This window comes from Canis lupus, chromosome 4, assembly GCF_003254725.2.
Source record: "Canis lupus dingo isolate Sandy chromosome 4, ASM325472v2, whole genome shotgun sequence".
NCBI lineage: Eukaryota > Metazoa > Chordata > Mammalia > Carnivora > Canidae > Canis > Canis lupus.
Genome location: NC_064246.1, coordinates 43,401,548 through 43,421,418, shown reverse-complemented (window position 1 = coordinate 43,421,418; position 19,871 = coordinate 43,401,548). Strand labels below are relative to the sequence as shown.

Below are 19,871 nucleotides of genomic sequence, written 5' to 3'. Positions count from 1 at the left end.
GAGTCATCCAAACAGTTGGATCACCTTCTCAAGTGTTCCTTCTCTCCTGCATGCTGCATGGTGTCAAGGTATGGACAAGACCCCTTCACCATCTGCTTGCTGTGACCATGGGGTGTCCTTTTACCCCTGATCCCCTGGCTCCCTCAGCTGCAGAACGGGGACCCCTCCTACTGATCTCAGAGGACCCGCAGAAGCACCAAATCTAACTAGAGGCACTCAGCACAGAGTCCATCACAGGTCAGAAACTGCACTTGTAATCAACACTGTTGTTCTGGAGAAGGTAAATTGGGACCAATGCCTTATTTTGCCACAAAGTCCCTGTAGTACCTCTAAGCCCTCTCGAGGAATTAGCTTCTACTGAAAAAGAAAATAGCTAAAGTTTATCACTCTGGAGACATGGACTGAAGGATCTGACGTAGAGGCCAAGAACAACATGAAAGAAGCAGGAGTCTGTCTGCTGGTCTCCTGGCGACCCATGCCCATGCCGTCATTCTCCCCGGGGGGACTCGATTACATAAGACGCTCTTGGGCAGGGGAGAAGAAGGGTTCTTGCTGACACACAGATTGTGAGGGTTGGTGCCAACCCATCTCAGCACATCATGCTATCAATCTCTCACCACTGGGAGCACAATGCCGCGTGGTGATTTTTTCCAAGAGCCAATGACACAAATGATCACCATTTTTAACTGCCTGTTCACCCAGCTATTGGGTCAAGGACAGCTACTTCTCCTTCCAAGATGAACTGAGAACTCCTCTGCTATTCGCCCCTGGTATCTTTCCTGGGTGTGGGAGGGAGGAAGGTTACCAGAGAGAGCCTGGAAACTGGAGGGCAAGGCTTTGCTTTCCTACTGAGCACAGTTCATTGCTGTTCTCTCCACAAGCAGAATGCACCAGGCTGGAGTGGAGAAGTCAGCTAGTGAGAATGTCGGTGAAATCTGTAACAAACTCTAGTCTAAGGGCTGTACCAAAGGAAGGCTTAGAGGGGATGAGAGGCCCCCAAGATGACATGCTGCCTGTAGCTGACGTGAGGACAAATTTATTTCCCTATCTGCCACTTGGGGAGCATAGTTTGGGAACAAAAAGAAAATAAACTGTAGCCTCTAAAAGGCACATGGGTAAAGGCTGCCCCTCCCCTAGCTTCCACCTAGTCCTGGAGATAGGCTGCCACCTGGGTTCTGTCTCCCCTGAAATTGTGCAATGCTCCCCCCCCATGCTTTTATTGTGTGTGTGTGTTTTATTTTAAATCCATAAGGTAATTGGTTTTCTGCAGGACTAACTGAATTTCCCCAATTTAATTTGCAAAGATGCTCCCTAGGAGCCATTACAGTGCTTGCTGTCCTCCAGATTGGATTACTGGCCTCTCTGGGGCTGCTGTACTCTGAGTCGGAAGGTGGGGCCCAGCCCCATAACCTGATTACCTGAGCAGCGGAACTTCTTGCTCTTGATCTGGCCGATGCGCTTGTTGGCCAGCCGGCGTGGGCTGCTGCAGCGGGCCCCGCTCGTCTCGATGGGGTTGTCCTGCAGGTAGTCGGCCAGCCACTTCAAGTGGCAGTCACACACAAATGGGTTTTGGGCTAAGTGGCTGCGAGAGGGATGAGACTTGATCAGGAGTGCCCCCATGGTGCCACTCTCCACCACCACCTTGCCTGGTGCTGGGCCCCTCTCGTCAGGCAGGATGTGAAGGCGGGTGGGGCTGCGCCCTGTGTGTGTCAGAGAGGGTCACAGGCGCAGCCGGGAGCAGGCCAGGGTTGGGGAGGGGGACTCAGCTCCCTGCTCTCCTGACTTGGGCCAGGACCCACCACTGACCCACACCAGTTCTGATGGGCTTAAGTAAATGGCAGGCTCAGGGTTTGTGCTTACGCCGGATAGGACTTTATTTCTCCAAGCTCAGTGATGCCAGGCACATAGAGCCGGCATGGTGACTGGCACACGGTGGATGTGCCACATCTCATAGTGGGTATTGCTGTCAGCCTCATTATCGCCAGGGCAGCACCGTGGGTCTGGCTTCTGGCTCCTAAGGAAACTCTTCACAGCGGCAACACAGTGCTCAGCATATGGTCACTGCTCAATATATAGCAGCTGTTCTTGACTCTTTATGGCACCTGTCTCTGGCTACAGGGGCAGCAAGTGCCAGGTAACTTAGAAGGTGTCCAGAAGCCCCAGGTTCATGGTCAGCTCTGGGCTGGGTGGGGCTGAGATCTGTCCTCAGGTATCTTTTATCTAATGGAGTTATTTATGAACATCTGCAGCGCTTGGGACTGAGGAAGTGCTCCCTGAAGATGGAAGTGAAGAATTCTGTGTGCCTGTACCAGAGGTTTGGTTATGTTGGGTGGAGGGTGGGCAGCACTGGATTATCAGCAGAGATGGAGCCTCCTCAGAATACCCTGGCCACAGTGGTTAAGAGTGCAGGTGAGCAGCGACTCTACCTCTTCAAACCCTGCTTCTTACTAGCTGTGCAACCTTGAGTAAGTTGCTTAACCTTTCTGTGCCCTGGTTTCCTTACATAGAATTGAGGGATCATAACAGCATCTATCACATAGGGTTACTGTGAGGCCTAAAGGTCTGAATACAGGGAAAATACTCAGTGAGGTGTGGAGCACCATGGGAGTGCTCAGCAGAGGCGCACTAGAACCGCTGTTATTAGCGCATCCTCACCGCAGGTGCTAGATATCATCCTGGACACACTCACTTTGCCTTCATTTGGGGTATTCTCTGTGTCTGCGTGTTTGGGGTCACTTGCTGTCTGGGCATGTGCTGGCACTCGAGGGGGCATACTCACAGGGTCTGGATGGCCTGCAGAGGGGCAAAGAGTCCCTTGCTGATGGTCTGTAGCTTGTTGTCATACAGGGAGAGTAGGTTGAGGTTCTGCAGGTCCTGAAACGTGTTCACTCGCAGGCAGTTGATCTTGTTGGCATTGAGGAGGCTGTAAGCAGGAGAGAGGCCAGTGATTCGCTAATCCTGCTAATTCCCCATGGAGCCAGGGCTGCCCTGCCCGGGACAGGCTGCAGGGCTCCACGCACTCTCCTTATAGCCATGGCTCCTGCTGCTCAGTGTGTGTGTGTGTGTGTGTGTGTGTGTGTGTGTGTGTGTCTACTGCCTTCCTGTGGCCCCTGAAACTCCAAACATATCTGGACACTCGTACACTAGTTAGCTTGGATGCTGTGCCACATGGTGAAATCACCTGGAGCCTTCCCTTGTGCCTGTGCCCTCAGTGGAAGACTGAAAATGGCACTGTTTACAAAGAAAAATAAAGTACACAGTAAATGATTTGTTCTAAATCTTGATATTCAGGGCCCTCTGAGGGCATCACTTTGCTAGGAAATATTGAGTAAAACACTGCCAGGCTTTAAAATCTGCTTTAGGATGCAGAACCTCCAGGAATTGGAAAAAAAGTCATTGGGCGCAATTGTTCTAAAGCTTTAGTTGATTGACTAAGGGCAATTTTGACTCAGAAAACTCAGAGTTCTTTCAAACCATTGGTCACACTGGAAATCTAATGAAGGTTATAGATTATGTGATCCTCCCAGAAAAATACACCCATGGGTAAGCACATGTGCACACACACATACATTCTCTGACACGCGCGCGCACACACACACACATGCATGTACATGGATGGAACCTCATGTGACCTGCCCTCTGCCCGTGTCCCCACATATCCCCATGCATGGCACGTCCATTCCTCAAACACCCCCATAAGTGTTTTGGTTCAGGTCCTTTGAACACATTCTTTACTCCCTTTCATAAGGGAAGGTTAGCTTCCCTCCTCTTCATCTCAGCTCAAATGTCCCCTCCTCAGAGACTGGCCCTGATCCCCTCATCTACAGCAAGACCCGCAGGCCCCTCACTACTGTCTCTCATAGTCCAAGTTCATTGTCTTCATAGCACTTCTCTCAATTGGGGATTGCAGGCTGTTTGTTGCTGTTTATCATTAGCTTCCCACCTAGGATGACTGTAAGCTCTGATGGCACAAATGACATCTCCTTTATTCCCTTTCTTCTTAGGGCTCAGCACAAGCATTCATTAAGAAATACACCCAACCCCATATGCAACTCCAGGGGACCACACTCCTATAAGGTGGCACCCATCTGCCCTGGTTTTAGATCTTCAGACCCCTCCCTCCACCAAAAAAACAAAAAACAAAAACCAAAAAACAAAACAAAACAAAAAAAAACAAAAAAGCACCAAAGGAAGTTGCCTTTCCAGTGAAACTGGTTCAGCACAGGTGATGCCATGAGGGTTATAGGAGAGTTCTCCAGAATGGGGCTAGCAAGTCAAGCAAATCTAGGTAATAAGAATTTCCTTTATGATCCTAGACTGACTAGTTGTGCCCTCTTAACTAGTGTAAAATTATTTCTCATTGCCTCTTTAATAAAAGTGAGGGAGGGGAGAACTAAACTAACCAGTAAAAAATGGTAAATTAAAAAAAATTCTACTTTCAAGGCTGGCTCAGAGCTTCTCCAAGGGGAATGGCCCAGGAGACTCATAATGAGCTGGCTTGTCTCTGGAGGCTCTGATGCCAGGATCCAAGGGGACTTGAGTTGGGAACGGTGAGGCTGCCCATGGGAGCGCAATCATCTGTGTCATTTCTCCCTCGCCGCAGGCCTGTCCTCCCAGTGGGCCCCCTGCAGCCTGTGTGTGGGCAGGCAGCTGTGGCAGTGACAAGTAGACGAACGGCCTTTTTAATCTGGCTAATAATGGGCAGGGTCCCAAGGGTTCACACAGATGTCCTCCTAGAGAAAAGCTCCCATTGCTAGAATATTTTTCTTGTTTTCCAGAGTGCTTGCCTAGCATCCCGTCGTTCTCACGGTAACCTGAGCAAATGGGCAGAGCCAGCCTCCGAAGTTTAGGTGAGAAAATGGAGGCTGAGAGTGTGGTGGCTTGGTCAAGGTCACACAGGTTTCTAGGAAGCATGCTGGAAGTACTAACAAGAATTGAGGTCTCTGGAGGTCTTCTTCTTTATGAATGCCTTATACACCCTGCCCATCTGTCTATGTCCTTGGAGGCATTCCCCCCAAGAATTTCCGGTGCTTTGTATATTACATTTTAGTCAAGGTCACTCTCCAAGGAGGACACCATGCAGAAAAGCTGGAGGGACCCAGCAGGGGCAAGCACCCACGGGGCAGGAATGGATCTGTCACAAAGGCATGTTTGGGTTGCTTGTTTACAAAGAAAAATAAAGTACAAAGTAAATGATTTGTTCCAAATCTGGATATTCAGGGCCTTCTGAGGGCATCAATTTGCTAGGAAATACTGAACAATTCAAGAGGGAGACCAAGTCAGAGGTCTGATGGTCTGAGGATAGAATCTTCTTTGCAACATATTATGACATCCCACATGCAAGTTTGTTTATTTACCCTCCCGATGTTTTAAAATTGAGAACTCTCTCTCTCGCTTTCTTTCTTACACATACACCCACACATACACACACAGACACCAGATTTCTATTTCCTCTTGAAAAAATTTTTTAGACACTCTAGCAACAGTGCATTCACTGGAGGCAGGTACGGAGCGGCTGTCCCCTTTAGATAGGACCTATGCTCCTGCTTTGCCACAGTCCTCACTATTTCCTATTGCAATTGATGTCTTTCACCAGTTTATTTGCCTATCTGGCCTGGATCTCATCTTTGAGACCCTAGTGCAGATTAATGAGCTCAGTTGCAGTTCTGAAGAATGCTGGACATTGGACCAAGAGGAAGCCCACAGGGAGAGAGCAGTGGTGACTCTGACCTGCCTTGAAAAGGTATCTGAACTTCATGCCACTCTGGCAACCCTCCTCACTCACGGGAACTACAGAGGCTTCTTTTTCTGATCCAAATACTTTCTTGTTCCCTACTGCTTCTAGATGTCTTAGCAAGGGATGTTATCGCAAAGATGGAAGGCATCAAAACAAGCCAGGCTGGCGGAATTACTAGGCAAAGACAGCTTGAGGCACAGAGTGCGTGAGGCAGGGAGCAAAGGGAAATGCAGAAGGGCACAGTCTCCTGGTCACTCATCCTCTCCCAGGATGCTTGGCTCCCTAAGGCAAGACACGTAGGTGCAGGGAGAGATAAAATTAAGCTGCTTATCCAGATTTAGATGCCGTGGACAGTCTCACTGATCCCTAGCACCAGCAAGATCTAACAGCCTGTCCTTCTGTCCTCTCTCCTTTGGGAGGAAGGTTGGCAGCTACTCAACTCCATCTGTCTTCCACGAAAGGATCTCTGAGCTACCTGGTAGATGGACAAGGGTTGGAGGGAAATTAAAAAAAAAAAACATGCTGTGATGGAGCAAACAGAGAGTAAATGGCTATTTGGGATGGGGTTCAACATTTCCCTAAGAATTCCTGAAGATAGGCATTCTCCGTATTTCACTGGAGGGATTGATTCTCCCTCTTTCTCCCTCAAGGCTGCTCCATCTGTCCTGTCCCATGTCATTCCCCTTTGAGAAGCAGCAGTGTAGCTGCTGTGTAAAATAACACTAATAATGCAGCGTCATCTCTCGAGACCACAGCTCTGTGCAGCCCCGTGCTGAGCATTTTCTAAAGCACTTTTCATGGAATATTTTATTTTACCCTCAGAGCAGCACTAAGATTGTTCTCATTTTGCCAGTGAGGAGACTGAGGGTCAGAGTGGTGATGGATTTGACCAAGATCATACAGCAGGAAGTGAAGTACCAGCCTGACTTCAGACTTCAACGCTTTCCATGCTCTTTTCCATGCCCAGTGGAGGGTGTTTCTCATCTCTGGTAGTGGCTATTTTTGCTAGCTTTGAAATGCACCTGGGCATGGAATACACCAGGTAGATGGAGGTCCAGTTGGATCTGGAAGACTACCTGCTTCTTGGTGGTGCAGAGGTATCAGGAATCCTGCCAACTCTTAGGAAGGACCTGGCAACCAAGTTGTCAGAGATGGGACACTCTTTGGGATGTTCACCCAAACTGCCATTGGCACAAAGTGGCAGGTTCTTCATTGAGGGGCTCATACATGTACAAAGCAGGGTTTCCACCTTCAGTGATCATTGACCAAATGGTGATTTGGGAGCTGGTATGCATGGCTCCCCTGAATTCTCACTCTACCCTGGGAAGATCAGGGGACAGAGATGAAGCAGAGAAAATAGCATCCCTCATGCAAGATGAGATGCTCCAGCTTGCCTCATTCAAGAGGCTTCCCGGGATTCAAACTCAAAACTCTGACATCCCAGCTAGAGCCCAGCTTGGTCTGCTAGATCCAGGGGCTGGGGGCATATTGTGTTCATAAATATTTCCCCAAAAGCATATCTAACCATCTTTTGGGGCCACCTGCTCCCAGACCCACCTCCCAAAGAGCCTCAAGATCTTACAAGCAAAAGAAGAGAGGGGCTGGGATGGTCAGGCCAGATGAATATCAGGGATGTGAGACACACCTGGTAACAAGTGTGTATGGCCAGGTATCCACCAAGCCCCTTACAAACACTGACTCATTAATCTCCCCACAGCCCTATAGGATAAGTGCCATCTCCATATGACAGATGACACCACTGGGACATAGAAACCTTAAGTACCAGTGATGGAACTTGCACAGCTACAAAGTGGTAGGTTGAGAAGTGGATCCATCTTAGCCCAAAGCTCCTATCTTAGCCCAAAGACTTTGCTCCCATCTATTATGCAACCCTGATACCCACTAAGGACCTTGGGAATCGCCTAATGTTCATGGTAGGAGGCAGCAGTATGTTCTCTGTAGCCACTCCCATGACCCTAGTGATGATTCTACAATAAGACAAAACAAAGAGTCATGCTCCCTTCAGAGGAGATTAAGGAGAGTGGCACATCGGGAGGCGGAGTGCACGTACATCACCTTCTAAATTTATTTCCAAGTGTTAGCCCTGCGAGGCACTCTGCCACTCCTTCTTCTCGGAGCACGTTTGGCTTCCACATATGTTCCATGTCAAGAGGTATTAGCACTCAGCCCACTGACTAACCAACATAACGGTGCCGCTAAGAGATAATCCTTTCCAGAACTGTTGCCTTCGGAAAAGGCAAGGCAGGAAACAAGCCACTGAGAACCACAGAGCTGGAGCTGGAGGGAGGGGGTTGCGGAGGTGGGTGGCGAAATCCCCTTAGTCTGTACTAAGGAGGGCCCTCGTGACTCAAGTCCTCCTGCTAGAGGACCTGGCCTGCTCTGGCCAGGGAAGTCCCAGCTGCTCTCAACACAGGGAGGCAGATGAGGTCCACCCTGATTGGGGAACAGGACCCCCCCATACCCAGCTTCCCCAGAGAGGCCAGTGGGGCAGAAGGCCACTGAGACCCCACTTTTAGCTACATCTGCTCCATGGAGCTCACAGGCCTTTGCTGCAAGGTTTGGAAGACATAAACATCTGGAGTCAGGTTTAATGATAAATTGCATTAAAATCACCTTGGCAACTCCAGCAGTTCACGTGTTGATTCAGTGGCCCAGAGCTAACATTCTGGGTGGGATTTATACTTTCCACACCTGCCCATGGGTGTGTGGAAGACAGCGGCTACGTTACTCCTCTTGCTTCTGTGGTGTTTGTTGGGAAATGCCAAACTCCACGGTACCAAGTTTTTTTCAGAAAACTGGTGCCAAGAAAGAGTGCAGTGACCCCCTTCCTAGAAATAAGCAAAGCCCTGGTAAGAAAGACCATAAGACAGGAAGATGGCCCAGGCTCCTACCACAGGAGGTGCTTTGCGGAGTCTCCTCTTCCTAACACAAGGCTGGGGAGTCAGTTTCTGCTTTGTAAACACTCAGATGCAGATACAGAGGAGGAGAAGAATGTACCAACAACTGCTCGGCATAACCATTTCGATGGCTCCTCCTTGAAAGAGTTCTCTCCCAGAAAGTATTTACCACCATTAAAATGAGTATAAACTATTAGTGAGGACACCAATTTGGAGATATATTTTGGACCTCTGATTAAACTGCAGGGTATAGAGTCAAACCTCCATCTTTTTTTTTTTAATTTCTCTAGAATTCACCTTCTATCATCCTGAATTCCTTTATCCACTAATTGCAGTTAAGAACTACTCTCTTGCCTTAGAACAAATATTATACTCTCATCTTTACTGTATGATATAAGGGATTTACTTTGACCTTTGGGAACCTACTGAAGCCAGGCATGGGGAGGAGACTGGTGGTACCAGTGTCATGAGGTCAAGAACCTCTAACCCTGCCCAGTCTTGCTCTGGGCCATGTCAGGCTAAACACTCAGGAGAGGACATAGGACGAGGCCTCCCAGTCCCAATAAGGACAAGGGGACTCTTCCCTTCTCTCCTAATAATGGCTATACTGCTGGTCACCAGCTGTGGGTTGTCATGGTGATTCCTGATACAAGGGAAACTGCAAAGGTAGCAATGGCATCAGGTGGCCTGTCTGAAAAACAAGACTTCCTTGGAGTCCACAGACATAGGAGAACTCTAGGAGTAGGGTTGCAAGTGGAGGGAAGTGGAGGCTTTGAGAGACCAGAGAGGTGAGCTGTCAGGACAGCTGTCAGAAGCTCAAAGGCCTCACCTAGCATGACCTGGGTTGCTACTAGGGTGATCATTCGCCTCTCTGTTGCCTCCTGGTTACTAACTGGTCCTTTAAGAGGGGTGAATCATTCACTTGATGACCAAGCATGGGATGACCCCAGATTTTAAGTCTCCCTGAAGGCTCTCCTTGGGAAACCCCAGGTACACGAGCAAAGGAAGAAGTCCTCCCTCAAGAGATCCCTGGGTGGGCAGCGGTTTGGCGCCTGCCTTTGGCCCAGGGCGCGATCCTGGAGACCCGGGATCGAATCCCACGTCAGGCTCCCAGTGCATGGAGCCTGCTTCTCCCTCTGCCTGTGTCTCTGCCTCTCTCTCTCTCTGTGACTATCATAAATAAATAAAAATTAAAAAAATAATAATAAAAAAAAAAGAAGTCCTCCCTCAAGAATGCATCACAAAGCAAGTTGGCTTCTACTGTGGGAGAGAGTTCTCATCATCTCACCTTGACCTGGTCTTTAGTGACAAGGAACTCCTTCAGGCCCTCTCACAGGGGTTAGTGGGATGCCGAGGAACCAGAGGAAGTCCCAGGGAGATGGCAGCCCATGACTGATACAGTCGACCAAAGGAACTGGATACAGTTCTTTAGTAGCACCTTCTCCTCCCCATGGGCTGGTGAGGAATTCTTGCTCCACGGATCACAAAACTAGCTCTGTACATCTGCCTGTGACTGGGGCTGAAGCAGAAGTCTCTGGCATGGACTCCGGAATTAGACTGCCTGGGTGCCAGTGCCCTGCCACTTACACACTGAGTGGCAATGGCTGTGTTACTTAACCCTTCAATGCCTCAATCTCCTCATCTGTAAAATGGGCCTCTCAACAGTACCTTCCTCCTAGCATTGTTGCAAAAATTAGAGAAGCATAAAACATATAAAACTGCTTTAGCACAGGCTCTGGAGCATATTAAGTAGTCAGTAAATGTTAGCTGCTACTATTAGCAGTAGTAGTATTACTTGTGAAGCAGCTGGTGAGGGAAAGTGAGCTACGGGAGTGAAGTTCTGCTTACTGCCCTGTAATTGGCACGTTGCTTGGCAAACTCCAAGACTCTCAAATGGCCTTGTCTGCCTTCCAAGAAAATCAAACAACAGGTGCCTGGGTTGTCTTAACTTATTCCAGCCCCAAGACAGTCTGGTTTGGTTTAAGACCTCCTCGAGCAGGCTTAACATGACCACGGCCAGGATTTACACGAAAGCTTCTACCTCAAATGACCACCTGCCCCCCTCGGGTGACTTTCCTCTGTATGCCATACAATCAGTGAGCGCTAAATGAATGCTCCTCTTTACTTCCTGGGAGAGCTGAAACAGCACAACTTGCAGCTCAGCTGCCCATCAGACAAGAAAACAATGGTTCTAAAGACCTGTTGATGGCTTTCCTTGCTTTGGAAGAGGTTGACCTCTAAGCTCTAAGGTGAGGGATCTGGGGGCACTTGACTGGTTGCACACCAGGATCCGATCTCACAGATGTCCTAGGAACCCAGGAGCCTGGGTAGGCAGGGGTATGGAGGGAGACAAGAGCATCCTAATCACTGACCCTAAGTTCCTGGTGAGGGAGGGGATGGGTGCCCTCTGGGAGAAGAGCACAGGTCACTTCTCTGGTCATCCTGCTGTTCTCATCCCTGGAGTTGGGAGCATGTGTGCAGTGGCATATCCTATTCTGAGATGTCTTCATGTGGGATATTTCAGTTCTCAGTGGTTTAGGAGGGAGTCTCTAAACATACTTCTTGTCCAAATGGGTGCTGGACTTGCTTCCCAGCAGTCTGGTATAAGGAGGGAAGCTGACAGACCACCACACATTCCCCCAGAGATGAATAAGGGCTCTAGTAACCAGTGAATGTGTATTTACACAGGAGTATCTGTAGGAACTGAACATATTTGGGTTTAATTATAGGGAGACATACTAATTATTTTGAAACATTTGAAGACTTTGAGAACAGCCTCTTCTGAGTTTCCCCAGAAGCCACTACTGAGGTCTAGTATAAGAAAGAACTTCCTCACCTTCTAAGTATACATGATGACTTACTATAAACACCATCAGTAAGAACAGAATCTGTCAGAGAGGGCATGAGAGGGGTTTCTGCACCAATGGGGTAGAAGACAGTACTTAGAATCCCAAAGTTCCTTTGGCCTCTAAGATTCTGGAACTTAAAGCAAAGGAGGTGACTCCTTCCAGGCTGACACCCAGAAGACAGGGTGTTGGGTTTAGGGGATCACTCCCGGGATGGTTGAAGCTTTTCCACAAAGGCCCATTTGTGGTAGCCTCTGAGAAACTCTGAAGCCTGAGATATTCTATTTCGTCATTTGCTGGAACAAACCTATCAAGAAAATGACCCAGGAGGATGATCCAGGGGTTAGGCAGATTTGGTGGGATGGCTGAAAAATGTGGAGATATGGGGCAAGGGGTGCAGGTAGGACAACTCATTGTACCCACTTTGTTACTGGCATCATGACAAGCACCAGAAAGGAAATAGCCAAGATCTCTTCATGTGGCAGAGACAGCTTGGCTTTGTGATGCACCAATAATTTGAGAAACGGAGAGAGAAAAATAAACACAAACCTCTCTCCAAAAGCCTTCGAGTCAAAGGAGAGGAAATTACTCAGACTACCAGGGTATTCTAATCAGAGCCTTCTTATCAGAGTGTCTCCAGTCTAACAAGGAGAAATCCAATCTATAGCGGGCTGGACGCTAAATTAGATCTAATCAGGACATGCTTTCCAACTGCTCAGCAGCAGGTCAAAGCCCAATGACGGGCTGCAGTTGCTGCTTCTTTCTGGAAAGCAAGTCTGCCTAAGTTGTGTCAACTCTTGGTTGCGTGGGTGTGGGGGAGGATGGTTTGTCTTTACTCCCAGTTACTCCAGTCCATCTGCTCAAAATTTTGGTGAGGTTGAACTGGATTGCCTTCCCAGCCCATGCAAAGTCCTGTGAGTTCTATTAATATCATCACTGTTGTCAGCTCCAAGCTGGGAGACATTTCCTTTTTAAAAAAAAACATGCAAGCCCGGCCCCCTAAACCTATGCATTTATCGATCTTTGCAACATGCCAGGCGCTGTGGTAGGCACTGTGATGCAAGCTAGGTTTCTCCTTAATGAATGCGAGGGCACATTCCTGTCCACACCAGACACGCAGATTTGTAAAGGGATATTCAGCTCAGCCCAGTGGAATGCAACACCCCCCAAATCTACCTCAAGGCCCATGCTTTTGTTATGCTTCTTTCCAGGGATTAATAGCTAAACTAGCTAGCCTTATGGTGGTGGTTATAACTTACAGTTTCTTTGCTATAAGCAAAGAACACCACTGTGAAACACCCAGCTCCCTACAGAGCACTGGTATGTCACTGTAACAGACAGCCTTAGAGGCTCATCTGAGGGCTGGGACCTTTGAACAGAAGAATATTCCCACGCAGAGACTCCCAGATGAGACAGATCTGGAGACAGAGGTGAAGGGAGATACAGACAAAAAGACACAGAATCTTCTTCCTCTTGCTTTCAGCTTCATTGAAACAAACCTGGCTACTGCTTGTAGATGGATGTGCTGCCTGGAAAGCCACTGGGAGGGATTTACATGACTGCATTGTCCTGGGAGGATTTGTCCAGGCCCAAGTCTTACAGAACATGGGAAGGGTAGCACATAAAGATGTGAGAAGGGAACGGCTGAGGAAGAGTCTCACTTCCTCTTCCTTGAGGAATCTTTGGGTGCCACCCTGTGATGGTGTTGCCTACCTTCCTCTCTCTATTCTTGTTCCTGGCCTCCCACCCACCCCGAGACCCAGGTTGAACACCTGGTCTACAAACTCCCATGGCAGCTTTGCTTGCCAGCACATGGGGGTGTAGGGAGGCCCCTTCCTCATGGCCTGTGACTTGGAGATGGTTTTACAAAGACACACACACACACACACACACACACTCACTTACTCATCTTACTCAGATGCACACCTCTACTCAAAGGGCAGAGAGCCTTCTGAGCCACAGGACCATGTCAACTCTTTGCCAGTTTCCACACCTATTTTGCTGTGTGATTGAGGGCAAGCTGTTTACCTCTCTGAAGCCTGGTATTCTATACCACTCCTAGGATACTCAAGATCAGTTCCTCATACTCACAGGAATTGTGATGGTCACTGAACAGGCAAGGATGTGTATGGGCACACGTATACCTCCAACCACAGCACATGCACGTAGATGCCATGCCTATCTAATCACAAACCACAGACCTAATCTCCCCCATCATAAAATCTTAAAATACAGGACAAGCAAAATTCCTTTCCTTGCCTCTCCACATCAGAGTTCAATTATCTTCTTCAAACATTTAAGCTCAAATGACCAGAATGAAATAAATGCAAATAAATAATCTCAGAGCTTAAAATTCGAGGCAACAAATCTTCCTTCAAATTAAATAAACACTCCCCCCTCAGCCATATCTTACGCAGATAGAGTCACACTGGTGACTGATTATGCTCTTCTGTATAATTATTTCACCACCCCACCCCCACCTTTCTCCAAGGTTACATGTCTGTCAGCAGCTCTGTTTCAGCTTTCTTGGAATATGGTGTGTCAATGTTTCAGTTCCCTACAATCCTAGCACACTCCTGCAAGATGCTTCCCCTTGTAGGATTCAACTCAGGCTTAATTCCTAGCCCCTAGATCTATGGGTTAGTGACTCATGTCCAGGCCAGGCTCCTGAGCTGTATCATTTGGATTTGTTCACATTGACCTTGGCCTCCCTCTGCCAACTCCCTGGCTTTTTTTCCACCAAAAAAGAGGTGACAGAGGTGTGGGGTGGACAGCTCAGATATTTTTTTTCCTTTTAGTGTGTGTACAGTCAAAAGAACTGTACAGAAGCATGGCTCGAAGTTTGCAGGGAAGAGCCTGCAAACAGTCCCTGAGACATACAATGTGACAAAGGTGCCTACTCACAGCAGCTGTAAGGACACCAGCCCGTCAAACAGTCCCTTGGCAAGCTCAGTGATCTTGTTCCCGTAGAGCACGCTGGAAAAAAGCAGAGGAGAGAATGGTTGCTGTAGAGGCAAAGCCAGTGGAACCCACTCATGTAGAGGCTGTTGCCTCGGCCAACTCCATGGGGGGGGGGGGTAAGTGAGTGGGTAGGTGGGGTTTCTCAGAGCATCTCCTTCTCTGGCTGGCCTTACCCCCTCTCCTTCCCAATGGGACAGCAGGTGAGTGCCACCAAGAGCTGGAGAGGCAGGCTATCTGGGAGGCAAGGAGAAATGGGCTCTATCCTGTTTTACTCCTGGGCAGCCCAGTTCAATAAATAATCCACAACAGGGAGCAGCAGTCCCTTTGTAGTGTCTCCCTGAGCTGCTGATATGACTCACACCTCGGCAATAAATAAGACGTGTAGGAAGCTGCGGGCCCTGCGTCTTCTTGTCTTCAATGGGTATTGATCAGACTGAGCCCGCCTATAGAACATTTCCCTTTAATATACCATTGCATCCTAGGAATTCCTGAGCTGAGTTCTTTAATCATCCATCCAGACAGGGCTGTGGGCATCTGGGGTCCTATCCAGATGGCACAGGGACTGCTGAGTCAGGGACTGGCTCTCAGAAAAAGCTGGAGAGCAAGGAATTGTTAACAGAAGCAATGGCCCCTACACTCCAGCCCCTCTTTGAGCTCCAAGAACTAAGAAACTCTGAATTCTTTTACCCCTTTCTCTTTCAGACCAACAGGGTCCTTCACTCTGTGTCTCCTATCCATGGGCTGGCCTTCGGGAACCTGGAAGGGCTTGGGGAAGATTTCTATGGCCAGCCTCTCCAGCCCAGTGCTTGGGGGGTCCTGCTGGCCCTCCACATAGGTGCTGAAGACCTGCTGGCCTCTCTCTGCTCTCATCCATGGCGCAGACCACTTCTCTTGGGTCCAGCCTCCTTGATATGTAGAGAAGTGAGCTCCGGAGGGCTTCTTTTTTTTCCCCTCTTTCAATTCCCTCTTGGGTGCTGAAGTATACTGAATGAATGCAATATACAAACCCCACTCAGACTGCAAATCCAGGCTGTTACACATCTTTGAGGAGACAAAATATTAGGGTGAGGAAATAGTAAATGGGAGCGATAAACCAAACCCCCTATTTTCCAGACACCACCAGGAAAAAAGAGTGTCTCACTCAGCCAGCGGGTGTGTTTCATTAATGTTTCAACAAATTAATGAGTAAATAAAAGTCAGCATGACGGCTTAGGCGCGCATTTGTAATTCATATTAATGTCCCACTGCTCACTGTGCCAAACGTTGTAGCGTCACTGTCTGCTTGTCTCGCCTAATGTCAAACCTTCTGGTGTAGCAGTAGCTGGCGAGGTGTTGGGACCAGGGACTTGGGGCAGGGGATCCACACACATGACCCGTCATACCTCCTTATGGATCTAACCTAATGGGTCAAAATCACTCTTTGGTAAACTGAAGAGGGCTGTGGGTCTACCTTGGAGTGATCTGGGTGCAGACCCACCTGGCTTTGCTCTCACATCTTTCCTTGACTGCCCTCTTCTCACCTTTCAGGTCAGAGTGCAAACATCTCTTCCCTGGGAAGCTTCTCCTGAATATTCTAATGTTTTTCACCACCTGTCACCCTGTTTTTATTTCTTCATCACTTTTTATTATGTCATGTTCTGTTACTTATGGATTTATTTATTTTAAGATTTTTCTCTGCCTCTCCCTCTCAGTTCCCTTGAATGTAGGTCCCACGAGTATGGTGACATTACATGGCTTGCTCATGGGACTGACAGGGTCTAGCACAGTATTTTTTGTTGACAGAATAAACAAATGAGTACCAGCAAGGCTTTCCTGCCCTTTAGCTCAGCCACTGCCGAGTTTGGGTTGGGTGTATTTATATTCCAAGCTCCAGGAGACCAAGGATCTTGTCCATCCAGTTCACTGCCACATTCTACATGCCTGTGATACTCCTTGGTACCAAGCAGGCATCTACCTGAATGGATGAATGCACAGATTAGAGGTGAGGGGGCACCTCACATAAGGCCCCGGTATATTTCAGAACTGGCTAGTGGGAGGCCAGTTGCCAGTTTGGCAACCCAGATTTGACTTTTCCTTTTCTCACCCCCTACAGGACCAGAAGAATCTCACTGTCCTCAGATTGTTCCCAAGTCCCAGCAGAGGGAAACCAGATAAGTGGAATGGGAGGGTGGGGGCAGGGATAGGATCCTGGCAGCACACAGCCACTCTCTCTGCTCCTCTGTGATCTTCAGCACAATAAGCAGACACTAATCTCACATACAATCCTGTCTTTGATATCTCAGCCAGATGTTCTATTCGATAAATGAAACTAATTTACTCTGCAAGCAGCAGGCAACAGCTGAATCAAGAGACTTCCCTGTCCCCAGCCCCTTCTCAGTGGGATGGGGCCAGGTGGGGAAAAATGTGTATCTTGTTGCCTGCCACTCATAAATTAAGCAAACAGGTTACCAAGAGAAGCAAAGCATCGACAGCTTGCTTGTGAGCATCCTTACCCGTACTCAGTGGGCGGGTCATCAAATGATATAAATAATATCACCTGATGATAGCTTTCTTGTGTCTCAGTGTATATTTTTCACATTACCTGGAGAGGCAGCATAGCATGGGGATTGAGAGCATGGGTTCTGGAGTTGCACTGCTTGGGTTCAAATCCTGCCTCTCCCAGTTGTGGACTTTGGATAATTATACTTATTCAACAAGCTTTATTTTTGTGCATTTACTACGAGCCAGGTACTGTTTGAGATCAAAAGAGATAAAAACTCCTGTCTGTGTGGAGCTTAGAACACCTCATTTCTTCTACTGTAAAAGAGAGATGAGAATAGAGTCTATATTTTAGGTTATGAGGATTAAACCTGCAAGACTCCTGGCACGCTGTAAGTGCTTAATAGGTACTGCCAATTATTTAATCATGGTCACCCCTGAATGCATGTTAGGCAGGAAAGATATCGCTAACTCCATTTTGTCTGTGGGGAAAATATACAGTAAACTCCAGTGACATCCCCTATGCCATGTAGTAAGTCACTGGTAGAATCAGGACAAAGCTCCATGCCTTCTTGCCCCTGTGGCTCTCTGAGTCCCTGGTGGACAAGGCTGTGCTTCCTTCCAGTAAGCTGCCCTAGGGTTGCACAATCCAAGAAAAGAAGGCTTTACAGGATGGAGTAGATGCTTATTCAGAATAAAGGCCATGAGTTGGTTTGGAGAAGAACCCTGAAAATCAGGGAAGAAAATTAGCTTCTCCCTTGACAAGGTCACATAGATGAGAGAAATGGGCACATGGGTAATAAACATACATTACCATTCTGTTCGTCCATCTCCCGAGAGTGCTGCTGAGGCACACAGGGTGGGAGGGGGAATTGTGGGTAGAGCAGAAGATGCATTTGAATTAGAAGCCAATAACTGGGAAGCTGCTGGGCACTTAATCAATAAAAATAATGCATTTGGGTTGTAGAAATATTCCCCAAGATCAATTTCCCCTGAAGAAATATTTGTTTCTTTTACCAGGTTGCCACAAGTGTGTAAGGGAACATAAAGCCTTGATAAACACCTCCTGAAAAATATGGACACATCCCTCTCCCATTGCCAACCCCCCACTCCCACCTCTATACGGCTCTGTTCCCCACTTACAGCGATGTGAGTGATTTCAGACCCTGGAAGGCATCTGGAGCAATGTCCGATATCTGATTCTTGCTGATGTCTCTAAAAAAACATTAATGGGAGAGTCTGAGAGCACAGCTCAAAGGTGTGATACGGCCACTCCTAGGTGTGAAACAAGTACTTCAGATATTTAAAATGGTGAGAATTAATCAGTTTATTTATTCATAGTACAAGAAAAAGGGCTTAAAGATCATTCAGTTCAATGGTCTTTTGATGAAATATGTACATTTGTTTCACTCTTCTTGGCTTTCACAGAATGCTCACCCACAGCATCTTGACTGTGACATATGGCTTTGCACATGTGAGCCTTCACTCTGTAGGAGGGACTGCACCCAGTCACGTTAGGGCCTTGTTGCATTACCAAGCAATTACAGCATAAATGAAGCAGAAGCTGGCCTCACCCAAACACAGGCCAGGGTTCAGGCATGCATCATCTTCTTGTCTCATGCCTCAGCCAACGCTGATTTTCTTCCTCATACTGTCCTGAGTCATTTCACCTCCTCAGTGACCTTTCCTTTCTGACCCGAAAAGATGTTTTGAGCAGTGACTTAAGTCTCTGTCTGGTTCGGGGTGTCCTCCAGGTCACATGATGCAAGCACATCATGAGATTCTCACGGGATGGCTCTGGGATGTGGATTTGTCCCTGGCTGTGCTCCTAGGATAGGTGCGAGCCCGGGGAAGGGAGTGGGTGATGCCCAGGGCTGTGGGGTAATGTGGATGAGAGGGAGGTCACGTGATAGAAGGCAGCCACCCCTGGCTGCGTTGGGGCAGATGAATCTCCCTGACCCGGCTCCTCTTCAGAGCCCAGAAGTGGCTCTGTGCATCCCCATGACTTCTGAGCACCCAGCCTCTAGTTCTTGCTAATGGCACTTCATTGAGGGGAAAGACTTTCTTGGATTGCTTAGCTTGGGGGTGGCCCCTGGGCTCCTGTCATTGGAAGGTGAGATGCTCCAATTTCCAGAGACAACGCCCCTCTCCAGTTCTTTTAACAAAATAGATCAATGGGTCATTGCCTCTGTGCAGAAGAGAGAGAGCTGGGGTCTTGGAGGGTCAACAAGGAGGAGACAAGGGACTCTGGAGAAGAAAGCACATCTAAGCAGATGCTTAAGCAACTGCCTCCGGCGAGGCCAGACACCCAGCCCCCAACCTCTGGAAGCACACTCCCCAGGTCTGTTTCGCCCCTCCTTCTAATAGCTTGCAAAGGGCTGCCCAGCTTCCTAGGCCTCTGCTCCCTTCCCTCCCTGCTTCCAAAGCCGGTAAGTTGAAAGATATTTCACAGGTTAAGGCTTCTTAGGCACAGCTGTCGAGCTTATCCCTTTAGCTGGCAAGATCGCCTCTCACAAATCCACAGATTGTGCTCACAAACTCGTCAGTTTACACCAGGCTTTTCTTCAGCGCTCCACTTTTGTAGAAGGGTCTTAACAAGCAAGTGCCCTGGATTATCCTAATCTTGTTCACCCTCAGCCTGCCTGCCTCACAAGGCATGTCAGGCCAGCGCACGGGGTCTGTGCTCAGATCAGACTGCTGAGAGAGCCTGGGTGTTTTTTGTTTTGTTTTGTTTTGGGGTTCTGTTTTGTTTTCCTGATCATGGGATGTCCCTTCAAGCTACTTAGACCTCTAGTATGCAAGAGGAAGTTCTGGAACTGGGGGTAGGAGGGAAGCCCTCTGCTTTAGCCTTGTCAGGGCAAAGTGGTATCCAGTCCACAGCTAGCCTTCTGGATGCACTCTTCTCTGTAGCACAGGAGGGATGTCTTGTGG

General features: G+C 48.3%; 1 protein-coding gene across 1 annotated transcript in view; it reads right to left on the bottom strand.

Moving 5' to 3' along the window:
• Positions 1–19,871, bottom strand: part of SLIT3 (slit guidance ligand 3) — a 598,525-nt gene that overhangs the window by 91,618 nt on the left and 487,036 nt on the right. Inside the window, exons 11-14 of the mRNA XM_049109434.1 lie at positions 18,084–18,155; positions 14,406–14,477; positions 2,780–2,923; positions 1,419–1,582 (exon numbers count right to left, since the gene is read on the bottom strand). Of these exons, the coding sequence (XP_048965391.1) occupies positions 1,419–1,582; positions 2,780–2,923; positions 14,406–14,477; positions 18,084–18,155 (452 nt within the window). The remainder of the gene's footprint in view (positions 1–1,418; positions 1,583–2,779; positions 2,924–14,405; positions 14,478–18,083; positions 18,156–19,871) is intronic.